The 17,223-nt window shown below is 47.2% G+C and overlaps 1 protein-coding gene across 1 annotated transcript in view; it reads right to left on the bottom strand.

The window, feature by feature from the left end:
* Positions 1–2,393: 2,393 nt before the first annotated feature.
* LOC143961422 (alpha-2,8-sialyltransferase 8F-like) overlaps positions 2,394–17,223 on the bottom strand; it is a 33,048-nt gene continuing 18,218 nt past the window's right edge. Inside the window, exon 7 of the mRNA XM_077470706.1 lies at positions 2,394–3,204. Within this exon, the coding sequence (XP_077326832.1) occupies positions 2,745–3,204 (460 nt within the window). The 3' untranslated portion in view covers positions 2,394–2,744. The remainder of the gene's footprint in view (positions 3,205–17,223) is intronic.

The raw sequence follows: 17,223 nt of genomic DNA on the forward strand, positions 1-17,223 counted from the left end.
CAAACATGTTATCAACTTAATTTCTTACTATAGTCCTAAAGAGGATATGTGGCTGGTGACAGCTGGCGTCACATCCCAGTATACAATTTTACCACATAATTTAGGTTTAGCAGCAGTGAGATATTATTTACAGCTACATTCTGGATTACCATCTGATCAGTTGAGGTTTGTCATGGAACTTTTAGAATTTGCAGCTACACACAAATATTTTTGGTTAAATGGCCAATTTTTACACCAAGATAGGGGAGTGGCCATGGGGGCTAAATATACCTCTAGCTTGTCCAATCTTTTTATGGCCAAATGAGAGGACATCATCAATGCCCAACGGAATCCTCATTCGATACTGTGGGCTTGGTATATAGATGATAGCCTCCTCCTTTGGGATGGTACTGGCACAGAATTAGAAGAATTCTTTGTTTCCCCTAATAACAATGATAAGGGTATAAATTAACTTGGATGCACGAGATCCAAGTACTATAACGGTATACATGCAACAATTTGTACAGGGATAGTTGGTTGTTAGCATAGTCAATTTGAGGTTGTGCTTTGTAACTACTTTTTTTCATTTTAGTTTTTTTTCAGTGGAATTAGCTATGGAATATATTTTTGCCATTTCTTATATGTGTGGGTACTGCCCTTTTTCAAAATGGAGCATTGCATATAGTGACTGCCCAAAGCTCAGAAAGAGGTGTGGGTGCTTCTTGTATTGTATTTATTGCGGTGAGTCAGTAAGCCGCCCGTGCCCCAGGACGAAGTCATCTGTGATGAAACACATAGGGAGGAGCGATGTTTCATCACAGATGACATCACTGCATTTGCGAAAGTTGCAAAAGGACGGGCTGCCATATCAAGCCAGCCGGCTTTTATTTAATGCCTATGTAGCGGCGGCTCCTGTGTGTTCTTTTCAAAGTTAAAATTGCCTAAACTGCAGTTTGGTTTGGGTACAATTATCTAAATTAGACTTCAGCATCAGTCTGACTGGACTGTGAAATGTTCAGCCTGGCTACAGGGGGCACTGTCTCTTCTGGCAGGCATGGAACTATGTTCTGGTTAGGTGCTTAAGTTACTCTCTCTCGGAGCCCGCCCAGTGGGAGTGGCGCTCTTGCTGTGCTTTCTGAAAAAGGGTATTTAAGATGCGAATGTCACGTGGTTCGGGGTTCCGTTCCAGAATAATGTACTGACTTCATGGTCCTGGTCCTCCTGACCAGCCCCCAGGAAGGCTATGGCCTGGGGTGTGGATCCACCCGATTTTGATGTCTCTGGGCTGGCTAGCCCGAGGCAGGGAAACTAAGGAAGGATTCTGAGGTGGTTGTTTCCCGTCTCCGGTTCGGGAGAGACCCAGTGACTTCAAGCATTCCAGGGAAGGATTCTTCAGAAGACCACCTACGGGTTGGTTTCTTAGTAAGAGCCTGGAAGGGCTGAAGTACCCGAGAGAATCCAGTCTTGTGGATATCGCCAAGCTGGCTGAAGAATCCAGGTATCCTACAAGTGTTCTCAAGCTTAAGTTTCCTTACATATTCTACAACAACGTCTGTGGCAGAGACTTGTTCCTGAGTAAGCACCTTGTTGGCTGCTAGGCCTTGTGAGAGAGGGACTGTCCAACCTGAGTGATCATTCAGTTGCGAATGGCTATTCTCTGGATGCAGTCAAAGTACGCAAGTTCTTCAACATTTTGACTTTGACACTAAGAGTATCTAAATTCCCTTTCCAACCCTTTGATCCCAATTTAAGAGACTGTTCATTGTCTACGTTTTGCAAATAAAATCCATTCAAGTGGATCTCCTGTCGGTCTCTCAAGTTACTGGGCCATTACCACGGGATACCCCTAGACGTGCAGCGAGGAAGACAGAAGGTAACGGTAATCCCAAATCTAACCAGCAGCTCCTTCGGGGGTTAGTGCTACACCTAGTTTAAGACTTTTTGATGTAAGTGCAACGGTATAGAGACAGTCCAAGTATCAGGACTGAACACAGTCTTCACTGGCACTTTGGAGCTCTGAAGGCAGCAAAAGGAAGTCCTTAAGAAAGAGTAGAAGATTCTAGCAATCAGCAAATAAATAGTAGGTATGGTGGAAAGGGACAAATTCCTGAAATCTGGATTATGATGTCTGCATGCATTGTCTATTTGTCATATGTTGTTGACAAGAAAAGGACTTGGGCACAAGCCCGCTCACCAGATCCTGAAAGCAGTCAGCAGGAAACAATACAGAGTCTTTACCCTACCCAGTACATGGATGTAGCATTGATGTAGATTCAGTAATCAGGGTGGATATTCTTGACACGATCCCTCGTTCACCACAACGAAGGACCCAGGGTTTACTGGCATCACAAATCCATGCGATCCTTCACAGATGGGGACAATGATTGCTCCCAGACTCTTGGCAACCCCTCTTGGCAACCCCGAAAGCACAGTAACCGAGTGGCGGTTCAGATGCCCACAGATTGATCACGGGGACAAGAGAGTGCGCCTGCTCAGAGCAATTCTCTCCCATGAGTCCCCTCCTTTATTCTCAGCTTGTTGGGAAATGTAGTCCAAGAAGAACTCAGCAGTCCAGTCATAGCTGAACACAAGACTACAAATCCGGTGGTCCTTTGCTTATTTGCTCAGAGGTGTGATTTAGACAATCTGAGTGCAGCACTAGAGGGAAAAAGGAACAGGCTGCAGCAATGAAGGTAATGTCCTCTGGGTTATTCCATGGTAGCCAGCACCTGGCTACACTAGTTTTGCTGTACTACACAAAACATTTAGCAATGTTCCAGGTTCAGACGTAGAGATCCTTGAACATGCATTTGTAGGTACTGATAAAATTCATCAGGCATTGCATGGATGCCAGGTATTGGTGGGACATTGTCAAAATAGTGATGAAGGATCGGAACGCCATCAAGGTCTTGGGAAAAAGGCCAAAAGCCGTAGAGAGTGACTTTATCGCAAACCTCCATTGCAACGCTCACCACCATAAGTCCAGAAGAAAGACGGACAGACTTGAGTCCTGTACTAGTCCAGTGAGCAGTCAGGTTCCTGAGGTAGTCTGGCTTGAAGAAGACGACCTTGTTGTTCAAGTCAAAGTCCTCGATGGTGTAGAGCACCCGAAGGGAGACCTCTGTGTTTGCTGAATAAGAGAATGCAGGTAGGAGGATCAAAGGAGAGCCGTACTCCTGCACCATCATGATAAATGGTTTCCTCCTCTCTGTGAGACTGTTGAACCTAGTGAAGGAGATATAATTGAAGTGTATATAAACCCAAGAACAAAAAGTCAACATATTGCTACTTACTAGTATTTACATGTGGTGGCCGATTTGTTTTTGTTTTTTAGGCTTTTTTCTTCTTTGTTTTTACATGATAACCTTGCCAGTAACAGACTTCCTGTCCTGGGGCAACAACGCTCCCACATGGTACTATACAGGCCTTTTTTTCTCAAATAATAGGTGCAAGCACTCCCAACTTCTGAGTCCCCCTTTGTCTCCGCCCCCTACCCACCTCTGAGCCCTTAGTTCCATCCCCTACCCACCTCTCATTACAACCCCTTCTAGAAAATACACAACCAAGTATTGTTTTGTGGTGCCAAGTAATTTGTATGGAATGTATTAATGATAACAATAGACCCTCTCCCAGCAACAATAGATCTCTTCAGCAACAATAGATCCCTTCAGCAACAATAGACCCCCCCCCAGCAATAATAGACCCCCCCCAAGAACAAAAAACCGCCTACCAATATTAGATCCACCCAGCAACTATAGACCACATCAGCAACAATAGATGTCCCAACAACTACAATACACTTCCTCAGCAACAATGGACCCCCTACCAACAATTGACCCACCGCAACAATATACCCCTCTAGCCAGAATAGATAAACTCCAGAAACTAAAGACTCCCACCAGTTATAATAGATCTACTAGCAGCCATCATGATTAAACCCTCCAGTAGCCAGCGACAGTAGACCCTTCCCTCAACTGCGGTTCCCTTCGAGCAACCATTGGCTCCCAAGAAACAAGAGAGTACCCCAGCAAACATAAGCTTCTCCAGCAACAATAAACCCCCTGCCGCAACAATAGATCACCTGCAACAATATGCCCCTCCAGCCAGAATATATCAACTCCAGCAACTATAGATCCCCCCACCAGCAATAATAGATCTTCTAGCAGTAAGCATTACTAAACTCTCTAGCAGCCAGCAACAGTAGACCCTTCCCTTAACTGTAGATCCCTTCCAGCAATTATTGACCCCCAAGAAACAAAAGAGCCACTCAGCAAACATACAGTGCCTTGAAAAAGTATTCATACGCCAAAAACGTAAATGTATTTTTTGGGGATTTTATTTGATAGACCAATGCAAAGCGGCACATAAATGTGAAGTGAAAGGAAAATGATAAATGGTTTTCAAATTTTTTTACGAATAAATATCTGAAAAGTGTGGTGTGCATTTGTATTCAGCCCCCTTTACTCTGATACTCCTAACTAAAATCCAATGGAACCCATTGCCTCCAGAAGTCTCCTAATTAGTAAATTGAGTCCACCTGTGTGTAATTTAATCTCAGAATAAATACAGCTGTTCTGTGAATCCCTCAGAGGTTTGTTAGGGAACCTTAGTGAACAAACAGCATCACAAAGGCCAAGGAACACACCACACAGGTCAGGGATAAAGTTGTGGAGAAGTTTAAAGCAGGGTTAGGTTATAAAAAAAATATCCCAAGCTTTGAATATCTCACGGAGCACTGTTCAATCCATCATCCAAAAATGGAAATAGCCCGGCACAATGCAAACCTACCAAGACATGGCCATCCACCTAAACTGACAGGCCGGGCAAGGAGAGCATTAATCAGAGAAGCAGCCAAGAGGCCCATGGTAACTCTGGAGGAGCTGCAGAGATCCACAGCTCAGGTGGGAGAATTTGTCCACAGGACAACTATTAGTCGTGCTCTCTACAAATCTGACCTTTATGGAAGTGTGGAAAGAAGAAAGTCATTGTTGCAAGAAACCCATAAGAAGTCCTGTTTGAAGTTTGTGAGAAGCCATGTGGGGGACACAGCAAACATGTGGAAGAAGGTGCTCTGGTCAGTTGAGACCAAAATTGAACTTTTTGAACTAAAAAGCAAAATTCTATGTGTGGTGGAAAACTAACACTGCACATCCCCCTGAACACACCATCCCCACCGTGAAACATGGTGGTGGCAGCATCATGTTGTAGGGATGCTTTTCTTCAGCAGGGACAGGGAAGCTGGTCGGAGTTGATGGGAAGATGGATGGAGCCATATACAGGGCAATCTTAGAAGAAAACCTGTTATGCCCCGTACACATGATCAGAAATTCCGCCAGAAAAAGTCAGATGTGAGCTTTTGGTCGGAAATTCAGACCGTGTGTATGCTCCATCTGACTTTTGCTGGCAGAATTCCCACCAGCAAAAGATTAAGAGCATGTTCTCAATTTTTTATAAGTAGACCACTAAGAGAAAACTCAATTTTCTCTATAACTTATCTAGAAAATGTTACATGAAGATATACCTATCTACAGTACCTAACTGAGGGATGTAACACCACTTCCTTAAACTAAATATCTCTAAAACTAAGCCAAGCCTGGGTTTATTCTGGGTCAGGGTTTGAGTGACTCAGGGAGGGCTGGAATGACTCATCAGGCAGCATCTCTATTACCTCCCCCTACTTGCTGGAACTTTTGAGAAACTTCCAGAAGAATGGGAGGGAGAGCTACCTCGAGTATTCATGGGGGTCCCAACGAATCCCTGGCCAAATGGGTTGGCAGGGAGAGGGAGCTCTTAAATACTCGGGGTCAGGCCAGCAGGGGCAGTGGAGTTTGGGTGGAAGCTGGAGATGGTACACTGAGGAGGCTGCCAGAGGCCCTTGAGGGTAGCCCCCTAGTCAGGGGAGAGGGTGACCTCAGGTCTGGGAGCTCAGGTGACAAGGAGGAGTCCTATCCAGTGGCATGGGAGAAGATGTGAGGGCATCTAGAGCCAGCGAGCATGTCCAGGAGATCTGCAAGGAGAAGACAGCTGGGTGGCTGGTGAGTGAGACAGTCTGGAAGGACTGAGAAACAGCCTGAGAGGATTGCCAGTTTTAGAAAGGGACAACTGCAGCCAGGTGGGCTGGCAGCGCCTGAAGAGGTGATGCTGGGATCACTAGCCACAGGAGGACAGCTGGATACTGAGACTTTTCTACACACAAAAAGGGGCCCGCAGTCCCTGCCTGTAATGGGGCTTTGCGCTATCTGACCAATGCCTTTCTGTCTTATCATCTTAGCCCTTGTACACACGGTCGGACATTCTGACAACCAAATCCGTTGGATTTTGTCCGATGGATTTCGTCCGACGGATTTTGTCCGAAACTGTTGCATACACACGGTCGGACAAAGTTGTCGGAAAATCCGATTGTACATAACGTGATGACGTTATTTTGTTACGACGGGACTACGTTCAGGATAGTAGCCAATAGCTTTGGTCTAGGAATTTGATCTGAGCATGCGTGGCACTTTGTCCGTCGGAGTAGGCTACACATGATCGGAGTATGTCCGATCGGAGCATTTTGTTGAAAAATTTTATCGGCAAGTTGGAAAAACAGTCCGATGGAGGCCACACACAGTCGGAATATCCGACAAAACGGTCCGATAGGACACATTCCATCGGAATCTCCGACCATGTGTACAAGGGCTAACAGTGTGCCAATTGGGTCTAAGAAGTTGTTCTGCAAGAAAGAAAGTGGTGTGCTGGAGGAAGCTGAGGAGTGTGTAAATAGACTGTACATAGCAAAGTTGTCCCTGAAGAGTTTGCTAAAGTCAAGTGGGCATCCCATATTACCACTTACCCCATCGCTGATTGGATTCCTCCCCCCCTCCGGTGCCACTAATGGCACCTTTCAGGGGGGAGGGGGGTGCAGATACCTGTATAATACAGGTATCTGCACCCACTTCCGGGAATAGACTCCCACGGGAGCAGGGATGAGCCGAACACCCCCCGGTTCGGTTCGCACCAGAACTTGCGAACGACCCCCGCGTTCGGCACGAACGTTAGAACCCCATTGAAGTCTATGGGACTCGAACGTTCGAATTGGAAAGTGCTAATTTTAACGGCTAATATGCAGGATAGTGTGCTAAAAAGGGTTTGGCGATCTGCCTCCTGCCTCAGGGGACATGGGTCACTGCAAAAAAAAGTTTTAAAGACTACCGTTTTGGCGGGAGCACTGATTTTAATGACGATTAAAGTGAAAAAAAAAAAGTGAAATATTCCTTTAAATATGGTGCCTGGGGGGTGTCTATAGTATGCCTGTGAAGTGCCACGTGTTTCCCGTGTTTAGAACAGTCCCTGCACAAAATGACATTAAACGGAAATAACACCATTTAAAACTGCTTGCGGTTTTAATGTTATATCTGGTTCCTGTAATATGGTTGAAAATCATTCAGAAAAATGGCATGGGTAGCCCTCCCTGCCCATTACCAGCCTATTTGGGTCTTGTACGCATATTAAGGGGAACCCCGTACCCATATAAAAAAAAGGAAATGCGTGTGGCCCCCAGGCCCTATATACTCAGAACAGCAGTATACAGGCGGTGCAAACAAGACAGGGACTGTGTAGGTTTGTTGTGTTAAGTTGAATCTGTTTGTCATTTTCAAGCGGTACATTTTTAAAGTGTAGCTCCAGTCAAAAAAAATATCTTTAAGCTTTTTGGAAAACATAGGGAAGGGTTATCACCCCTGTATAATTTGTTTTGTCGTCCATCTTTTTTCATCTCACTTGCGGTTGTCTCCTTCCGTTTGCAAGTAGGAGATGTTTGTAAATTGGATGTTTGAAAGTAGGGGCCTGCCCTATATGCTCTGCAGAAATGGCGGAACAAGGTGTTGGTTTTGCAACAACATTGTAAGCCCTCAAAGTGACTCTTGGTGGCCGCTGGAGCGCCCTGCTGTGAACGATTATATCAAGAATTGTAATTACATGCCATTGTTGAACAGTGGTAGAAAAATTGACCTTTGGTGGTTGTGGTGCTGGTGCCACAACACTATAAGTCCTCACAGTTACTCTGGGTGGGCACAGGAAGGGGCCCTCCTGTGAAATATTATATCAAGAATTGTAATTACATGTCCCTGTTAAACAGGGGCAGAAAAATTGGGCCTTAGGCACTGGTGCCATCACACTGCAACCTCTGTCATACACTCTAGTTTTATTGCAGGAATTAGCCCTGCTGCAAAGCATTGCATCAAAAATTGTACTTAAACGCCCCTGTTAAACAGGGGCAGAAAAATTGGGCCTTAGGCACTGGTGCCATCACACTGCAACCTCTGCCATACACTCTAGTTTTATTGCAGGAATTAGCCCTGCTGCAAAGCATTGCATCAAAAATTGTACTTAAACGCCCCTGTTAAACAGGGGCAGAAAAATTGGGCCTTAGGCACTGGTGCCATCACACTGCAACCTCTGCCATACACTCTAGTTTTTTTGCAGGAATTAGCCCTGCTGCAAAGCATTGCATCAAAAATTGTACTTAAACGCCCCTGTTAAACAGGGGCAGAAAAATTGGGCCTTAGGCACTGGTGCCATCACACTGCAACCTCTGACATACACTCTAGTTTTTTTGCAGGAATTAGCCCTGCTGCAAAGCATTGCATCAAAAATTGTACTTAAACACCCCTGTTAAACAGGGGCAGAAAAATTGGGCTGCTGGCATCACCCAGAACCAAAAATGTTCTTCCAACATATCAGCGGAGGAGGAAGAGGATAGACAATCAACATAACAGGACAGTCACTCAGCATCAGCATAGGCAGTCTTGAAGGGATGTGGTATTTCAAAAAAAATTATTCGGTTACATCAGCTTCAGGTGCTTGGTAGCTGTGGGTGATCCAAGACTGATTCATCTTGATGAAGGTCAGTCGATCAACTGATTCGGTGGACAGGCGCACCCTGTGATCGGTAACGAAGCCACCAGCAGCACTGAAGGTGCGTTCCGAAAGAACGCTGGATGCAGGACAGGCCAGGAGCTCAATTGCATACTGTGCAAGCTCTGGCCAGTGATCCATCCTCAAGACCCAGTAAGCCAGAGGATTTTCAGTGGGAAAGGTGTCCAAGTCTGACCTTGCCCCTAGGTATTCCTGCACCATGTAAATTAGACGCTGGCGATGGGTGCTGGAACCAATCATACCTTGGGGCTGCGGACTAAAAAATTGTCTGAACGCATCAGTCAGACGGCCACCTTCTCCACCGCTCCTTCTGACTGATGCCTCAGCAACACGTTGTCCAGGACCAGGAGTTTGTGACCTCCCAGTCTCTGGGAACGCGTTGCACAGAGCTTTCTGCAAGGCCTCCCGGAGATGTCTCATCCTCTGCTCCCTCTGCGATGGCAAGATAAGGTCGGCAACCTTACCCTTGTACCGTGGATCAAGGAGAGTGGCCAGCCAGTAATGGTCCCTCTCCTTGATCCGAAAAATACGAGGATCCTTCCGCAGGCTTTGCAGGATCAGGGAGGCCATGCAGCGTAGGTTAGCTGAGGCATTCGGTCCGGAGTCCTCTGGGTCACTAAGGACAACATGATCCGCAGCTACCTCCTCCCAGCCACGTACAAGTCCACGTGTTTCTTGGGACTGTAAATCATCCCTATAAGACTGCTGCTGCTGATGCTGAGTGCCAGCCTCCACCTCCATGCTGACACAATCATCCTCCTCCTCCTCTTCCTCCTCCTCACCCTCTTCCTGTGTGATGGGTGGCACAGCAGGAACACTGTCTGGATAAAGGGGGCCTTGAGAGGCAAGGAAGTCCTCCTCTTCCTGCCTCTGTTCTGCCTCAAGTGCCCTGTCCATTATTCCACGCAGCGTATGCTCCAAGAGGTGGACAAGAGGTATAGTGTCACTGATGCATGCACTGTCACTGCTCACCATCCTTGTGGCCTCCTCAAACGGTGACAGGACAGTGCATGCATCCCTGATCATGCCCCACTGGCGTGGTGAGAAAAAACCAAGCTCTCCTGACCCTGTCCTGGTGCCGTAGTCGCACAGGTACTCATTGATGGCCCTCTGCTGCGTGTGCAGCCGCTGCAGCATGGCCAATGTTGAGTTCCATCTGGTGGGCATGTCACATATAAGGCGGTTCTTGGGCAGGTTCAACTCCTTTTGGAGCTCAGCCAGCCGAGCACAGGCATTAAATGATCGGCGGAAATGCACACAGACTCTCCTGGCCTGTTTCAGGACATCCTGTAAGCCGGGGTACCTGCCCAAGAACCGCTGCACCACCAGGTTAAGGACGTGAGCTACACAGGGCACATGGGTCAGTTGTCCCTGTCGGAGGGCGGAGAGGAGGTTGGTGCCATTGTCGCAAACCACCATTCCTGGCTTAAGCTGGCGTGGCGTCAACCACCTCTCGGCCTGCCCCTGCAGAGCTGACAAAACATCCGCCCCAGTGTGGCTCCTGTCCCCCAAACAAACCAGCGCAAGCACGGCATGGCATCGTTTTGCCTGCGTACTTGCGTAGCCCCTGCAACGCCTACGGAGCACCGCTGGTTCTGAGGACAGAGCACTGGAAGAGGCCGTGGAGGAAGAAGAAGAGGAGGGGGTGGAGGAGAGAGGTGTGTCACAACCAATAGTAGCATTTTGGAGGCGTGGTGGCGGAACAACCTCCAATACTACTGCACCTTGTCCTGCATCCTTCCCAGCAGCCAGAAGAGTGACCCAATGGGCCGTGAAAGACAGGTAACGTCCCTGTCCATGCCTGCTGGACCATGAGTCAGCGGTAATATGCACCATACCGCTGACCGCCCTGTCCAGCGAGGCAAGGACATTGCCTTCCACATGCCGGTAGAGAGCCGGAATTGCCTTCCGTGAGAAAAAGTGGCGTTTGGGGACCTGCCACTGAGGAACCGCACATTGTACAAACTCACGGAAGGGGGCCGAATCTACCAACTGAAAAGGCAGCAGTTGAAGTGCTAGCAATTTAGCCAAGCTAGCATTCAACCGCTGGGCATGTGGATGGCTGGGAGTAAATTTCTTCCGCCGGTCCAGCAGCTGGGGCAGGGACATTTGTCTGCTATAATCGGACGTGGATGTACCACTAGCAGAGTTCCCGGAAGCACTTGGCTGTGACACACCTAATTCTACACCTTCATTCCTCTCAGAGCAGGTTTCAGAGAGGACTGAAGGTCTAGTGGGGTTGGAGATGCCAGCTGATGAGGAGCAAGGAGAGGTCCGCTTTGTTCTTTGGTGTGGGTCTTTGAGGTATGCTTGCCAACGAGCTGCATGGCAGGTCAACATATGTCTGGTCAAGCATGTGGTGCCCAAGCGGCTGATGTTTTGGCCACGTGAGATACGCTTGAGACATATGTTGCAAATAGCAGCGGTGCGATCTGATGCACTCGTCTCAAAAAAGGCCCACACCAAAGAACTTTTAGAATAACGCGCAGAGGAAGCGCTCTGCGCAGAGGAAGCGCTCTGCGCAGGCGGAGCTCTGCGGTGTGATTCAGTCGGTGTGCTGCCCCTAAGCTGGCCCCCGGAGGGCATCCTGCCTCGTTGGACATGTGCCTCCTCCTCCTCCTCCTCCTCCTCCTCCCTCCTTCCAGGCACCCACGTGGAGTCAGTGCCCTCATCATCCCCTCCCTCTTCATCGCTGTAGCAAACCTGGCAGTATGCTGCAGCTTGTGGAACATTACTGCCAGATTGCTGTCCTTCTTGAGCATCCCCTCTCTCTGTGCTCACGCTACAGCCTTCCTCTAGCTGAGTGTCATCATCAGAGCCCACCAAACACTGGGCATCCTCCTGGAGCATGTACCCAACACTGTGCTCAAAGAGTTCAGGAGACTCCTCAGGAGGACGTGGTGGGTCTAGGGAAGGAGTCACTGATGATGACATTGAGAGGAGGGACGACGATGTGTTGGCAGCTGCTTTTCTACTACCCTGAGACTGGGTGAGAGAGGATGAGGAGGATGAAGAGGGCTTGGTCATCCACTCTACCAAGTCGTTGGCATGTTGCGGTTCAACATGTCCAGCTGCAGAAAAGAAGGACAAGCATGTCCCATGGCCACGTGCTGATGACAATGCACCGCGTCCCCGACCAGCACTGTTGTCTCTAGACACAGAGCCTGCTTGCCCTCTTTTATCGGCTCGCGCCTGTCTGCCTCTCCTTGCTGGCCTTCCAGACATGGTAATGTCCTGAAGGGAGTTGGGTAAAACAGTAGCTGGGTAGTTTATATTGTGCTGGAGGCACACAACACCCACTAACTCCTGCAGATGCCTTTTTTATAGAACAGCAGAGTTAAAGGGGTATATACAGATGTATACTGTGCTGTGCTGGAAGCACACACAACTTCCAATAACTCCAGCAGATGCCAATCGGGCCCAAATACAGAACAGCTATGTAGGTGGATAATAGCGGTATGTACTGGGTACAGAGCAGGCACACAGCACGCACTATCTCCTGAGTGACACTGCTGACTGCAAGCTCTATTGTTAAAGATGGACCACTAGCTATATAGGTGAGGTGAATATCACGGTGTATACTGCGGTCAGGGCACGCAGACAATAACAAGAAAACAGCAGAGTTAAAGGGGTATATACAGCTGTATACTGTGCTGTGCTGGAGGCACACACAACTTCCAATAACTCCAGCAGATGTCAATCGGGCCCAAATAGAGAACAGCTATGTAGGTGGATAATAGCGGTATGTACTGGGTACAGAGCAGGCACACAGCACGCACTATCTCCTGAGTGACACTGCTGACTGCAAGCTCTATTGTTAAAGATGGACCACTAGCTATATAGGTGAGGTGAATATCACGGTGTATACTGCGGTCAGGGCACGCAGACAATAACAAGAAAACAGCAGAGTTAAAGGGGTATATACAGCTGTATACTGTGCTGTGCTGGAGGCACACACAACTTCCAATAACTCCAGCAGATGTCAATCGGGCCCAAATAGAGAACAGCTATGTAGGTGGATAATAGCGGTATGTACTGGGTACAGAGCAGGCACACAGCACGCACTATCTCCTGAGTGACACTGCTGACTGCAAGCTCTATTGTTAAAGATGGACCACTAGCTATATAGGTGAGGTGAATATCACGGTGTATACTGCGGTCAGGGCACGCAGACAATAACAAGAAAACAGCAGAGTTAAAGGGGTATATACAGCTGTATACTGTGCTGTGCTGGAGGCACACACAACTTCCAATAACTCCAGCAGATGTCAATCGGGCCCAAATAGAGAACAGCTATGTAGGTGGATAATAGCGGTATGTACTGGGTACAGAGCAGGCACACAGCACGCACTATCTCCTGAGTGACACTGCTGACTGCAAGCTCTATTGTTAAAGATGGACCACTAGCTATATAGGTGAGGTGAATATCACGGTGTATACTGCGGTCAGGGCACGCAGACAATAACAAGAAAACAGCAGAGTTAAAGGGGTATATACAGCTGTATACTGTGCTGTGCTGGAGGCACACACAACTTCCAATAACTCCAGCAGATGTCAATCGGGCCCAAATAGAGAACAGCTATGTAGGTGGATAATAGCGGTATGTACTGGGTACAGAGCAGGCACACAGCACGCACTATCTCCTGAGTGACACTGCTGACTGCAAGCTCTATTGTTAAAGATGGACCACTAGCTATATAGGTGAGGTGAATATCACGGTGTATACTGCGGTCAGGGCACGCAGACAATAACAAGAAAACAGCAGAGTTAAAGGGGTATATACAGCTGTATACTGTGCTGTGCTGGAGGCACACACAACTTCCAATAACTCCAGCAGATGTCAATCGGGCCCAAATAGAGAACAGCTATGTAGGTGGATAATAGCGGTATGTACTGGGTACAGAGCAGGCACACAGCACGCACTATCTCCTGAGTGACACTGCTGACTGCAAGCTCTATTGTTAAAGATGGACCACTAGCTATATAGGTGAGGTGAATATCACGGTGTATACTGCGGTCAGGGCACGCAGACAATAACAAGAAAACAGCAGAGTTAAAGGGGCATATACAGCTGTATACTGTGCTGTGCTGGAGGCACAGACAACTTCCAATAACTCCAGCCAATGACAATCGGGCTCAAATAGAGAACAGCTATGTAGGTGTATATAGTGGTATGTACTGGGTACAGAGCACGCAGACAGCACGCACTAACACTACTGACTGCAAGCTCTATTATTAAAGCTAGATCACTAGCTATATAGGTGAGGTGAATATAGTGGTGTATACTGCGGTCAGGGCACAGACAGTAACCACTACACAAGAGCAAAATAGTAAATCAGCCAAAAACGATTGGTGTGTAACTGTGTTGAAGGTACACAGAACACCCACTGCTTCAGATGCTAACAAACACTACACGAGGCCGCCTGAAAGGCAGCTTTATATAGTGTGGGGCGTGCACTACACTGTCTGAGCTATGATTGGCCCCAGGCAGGATGCCTGTGACCAACCATTGCTCTTCCCGCTACTGGCGCTGCGATTGGCCAAGCATGCGGGGTCACAGTGCATGCTTGGCCAATCGTGAGACAGCAATGCATTGCGCCATCGCAGTGCATTGTGGGCCACACGAATTTTGCCGCGAACGGCCCAAACGTTCGGAATTCGGCGAACGCACGAACGACCGATGTTCGAGTCGAACATGCGTTCGACTCGAACACGAAGCTCATCCCTACACGGGAGTCACGCCCCTTCCCGCACTCCCCCCGCTGTCTCCTGAGAAACACACAGGTCCAACGTACAACGTGCAGCACGACTCGCGCATGCGCAGTAGGGAACCGGGAAGTGAAGCCGACAAGGCTTCACTTCATGATTCCCTCAATGAGAATGGCGGCGGCAGTAGCCGAGAACCGAGCAATTGCTTGGCTTTGGCTGCCGAAAACGCTGGACCCTGGGACAGGTAAGTATCCATTTATTAAAAGTCAACAGCTGCAGTATTTGTAGCTGCTGGCTTTCAATAATTTTTTTGTAGGTGGACTCCCTCTTTAACACCTAAAAAAACAAAAAAAAAAAAATCTGCCGGACTGTTTCTTGACTTGAGAGTGCTGTGAAAAAGTGGTGTGCCTGGCTGCGCATGGTGGGGGATCCCTATTCGCCAGAGGATCCTACCTATCCAAGACAAATATTTAAAAAGAATACAAGTGACTTGACATTAGTGGACGTGATGATGGCCAGTGTTTACAATTGCTGCCTTGAATTACTTTTCATAGGGCAGAACACAAGTCAAAACCTACCAAAATATAAAAATGAAGAGCCCATTAAAACATAAATCAACAAAATCTGATTTTGCTGCAATAAAACACAAGTACTCACTCTGTACATTTAAATGTGTAATAATGATTACAGGCTTTCTAAGATCTAAACCTAAAAAATGCAGCGCTACTTATTCTATTCATCAAATTAATTTGTGTAGCTCCGGTTTGTAGCTGACAGGGAGCAGAGCAGCTGTAGTTTCATTGTGTATGTTGCCGTCCTTCTTGAAGACTTGCATAGCCTGCTGGGTCTACCAACCACACAGAGGAATGGAATGTGAACAGTGAACAGAGGGAAACCACCTGCTACCACAGGAGTTGGTGAGAGGCCGCTGGCCAATCCCCACTACACTTTGACAAAAGAGTGTTATCTAAAAGTATTAGAAAGCCAGTGTCAGGAACCGTAGGGCATCCATGCTCATTTTCATTCTCATAGATGGGCTTGTGCTTATACAGTGCTTTGAGAAATATGCAAAAAAAATTAAAATCAGGATGCGGGCAAAAACTTTTTCACAGCATTGTATTTATTTGTAAAATATTTTGAAAACCATTTATCATTTTCTTTCCACGTCAAAATTGTGTGCCACTTTGTGTTGGTCTATCACATAAAATCCCAATAAAATACATTTATGAATACTTTTTCAAGTCCCTGTACGCTTGAGCAAATGTAACTGGACTGGCAAGAAAAAGCATGCACATGCACCACATGTGGACACATAGGCATGCTCACAGATCCTGCTTAGTGTCATTGCTGGGTGGTCTGAAGCTTTATCCTTGTGACTCATGTTCCTAAAAGTCTGTTTGATCCTGCTACTGACCTGGTTCTGTCTGACTTCTCTTTGAATTCTCCTTGCCTCCTTATGTTAGCTACTGGCCCCTTGTGACCAACTTTTGACTAAGATTCACCCTGCTGTTTTTGTACCTCACTACTAGCATACTGCCAATCCCTGCCTGCCTTTGACCTGGATTCTGATTGTGTTTCTCTACCTAGCTTCCTGGTTGTTGCTGAAATTGGCTTGTAACCAAACTTGTCGCTTTTGCTCATCCAACCTCAGTTTCTCCAAATTCAAGTTTTCACTTACTCCCTTCCACTGCCCAAGCATTCCCTGTCTGCACCACCATGGGCGCCTCGATAGGAATAGTGCAAATGGCTACCATCATGATCTCAAGCACCACTAACTGGTACATGACAGCCAGTGCCTTTACCTGTGATTGAGGGGACATTATCCCAGCTAGCAAGGATAACTTGCTACACATTTTTGACAGTGTTGAATTGTAAGTCTATTAATTTGCTGGACATTTTCACTGGCAAGTTGTACACTTGCAGAGCACTTGAAGCACAAATTCTAGCTGACACTTTTCCAATTTGTAGCAAATTTGCATGGAAAGTCTCTAGCAAGAGCAAAGTTGCAGTGGTAATTCTACAGCAAGAGCTCTGCAAGACTTCAGCATGAAATACCAACCACAGTGCCGCCTGTGGTGGGATGACTACTGCACAACATAACTGAACCAGAACTTGCAGCAGACTTGCAGAATGTTTGCAAAGAAAGTTGATCTGGAGTCATACAATGCGGACTTGCTGCAATTGTGCAACAAACTTGTGAAGTTTGTCAGGTCTAGCAATAGCTTAGCAAGTCATTATCAAACTTGCAGCACAACTGCTTGCTATCTGGGATCCTGAGTGTTATGGCCCAAAAGAGTTGGGCCCCAACAAGCTGGCAAGCAGAAAATAGTATATTACAGACTGCTGAACTCTTATGTAGTATAACTCTCCTTAGTTAGGATTGCCCCAGTATAGCGTTTAGGAGGGGTTGCTCTCTACACAAATTGTTTGAGGTTCATTATATATCTTGCTACTGTGCACCTACTTGTAGTAAATTTCTTGCTATGATTTAAAGTGGTTGTAAAGTCTCAAATTTTTCACCTTAATGCATGCTATGCATTAAGGTGAAAAACCTTCTGTACTGCAGCAACCCCCAGAGCCCCTCTAATACTTACCTGAACTCGATTGTTCCAGCATCGA

Source organism: Lithobates pipiens, unplaced genomic scaffold, assembly GCF_037356315.1.
Source record: "Lithobates pipiens isolate NorthernLeopardFrog02 unplaced genomic scaffold, aLitPip1_a1.2 Scaffold_8, whole genome shotgun sequence".
NCBI lineage: Eukaryota > Metazoa > Chordata > Amphibia > Anura > Ranidae > Lithobates > Lithobates pipiens.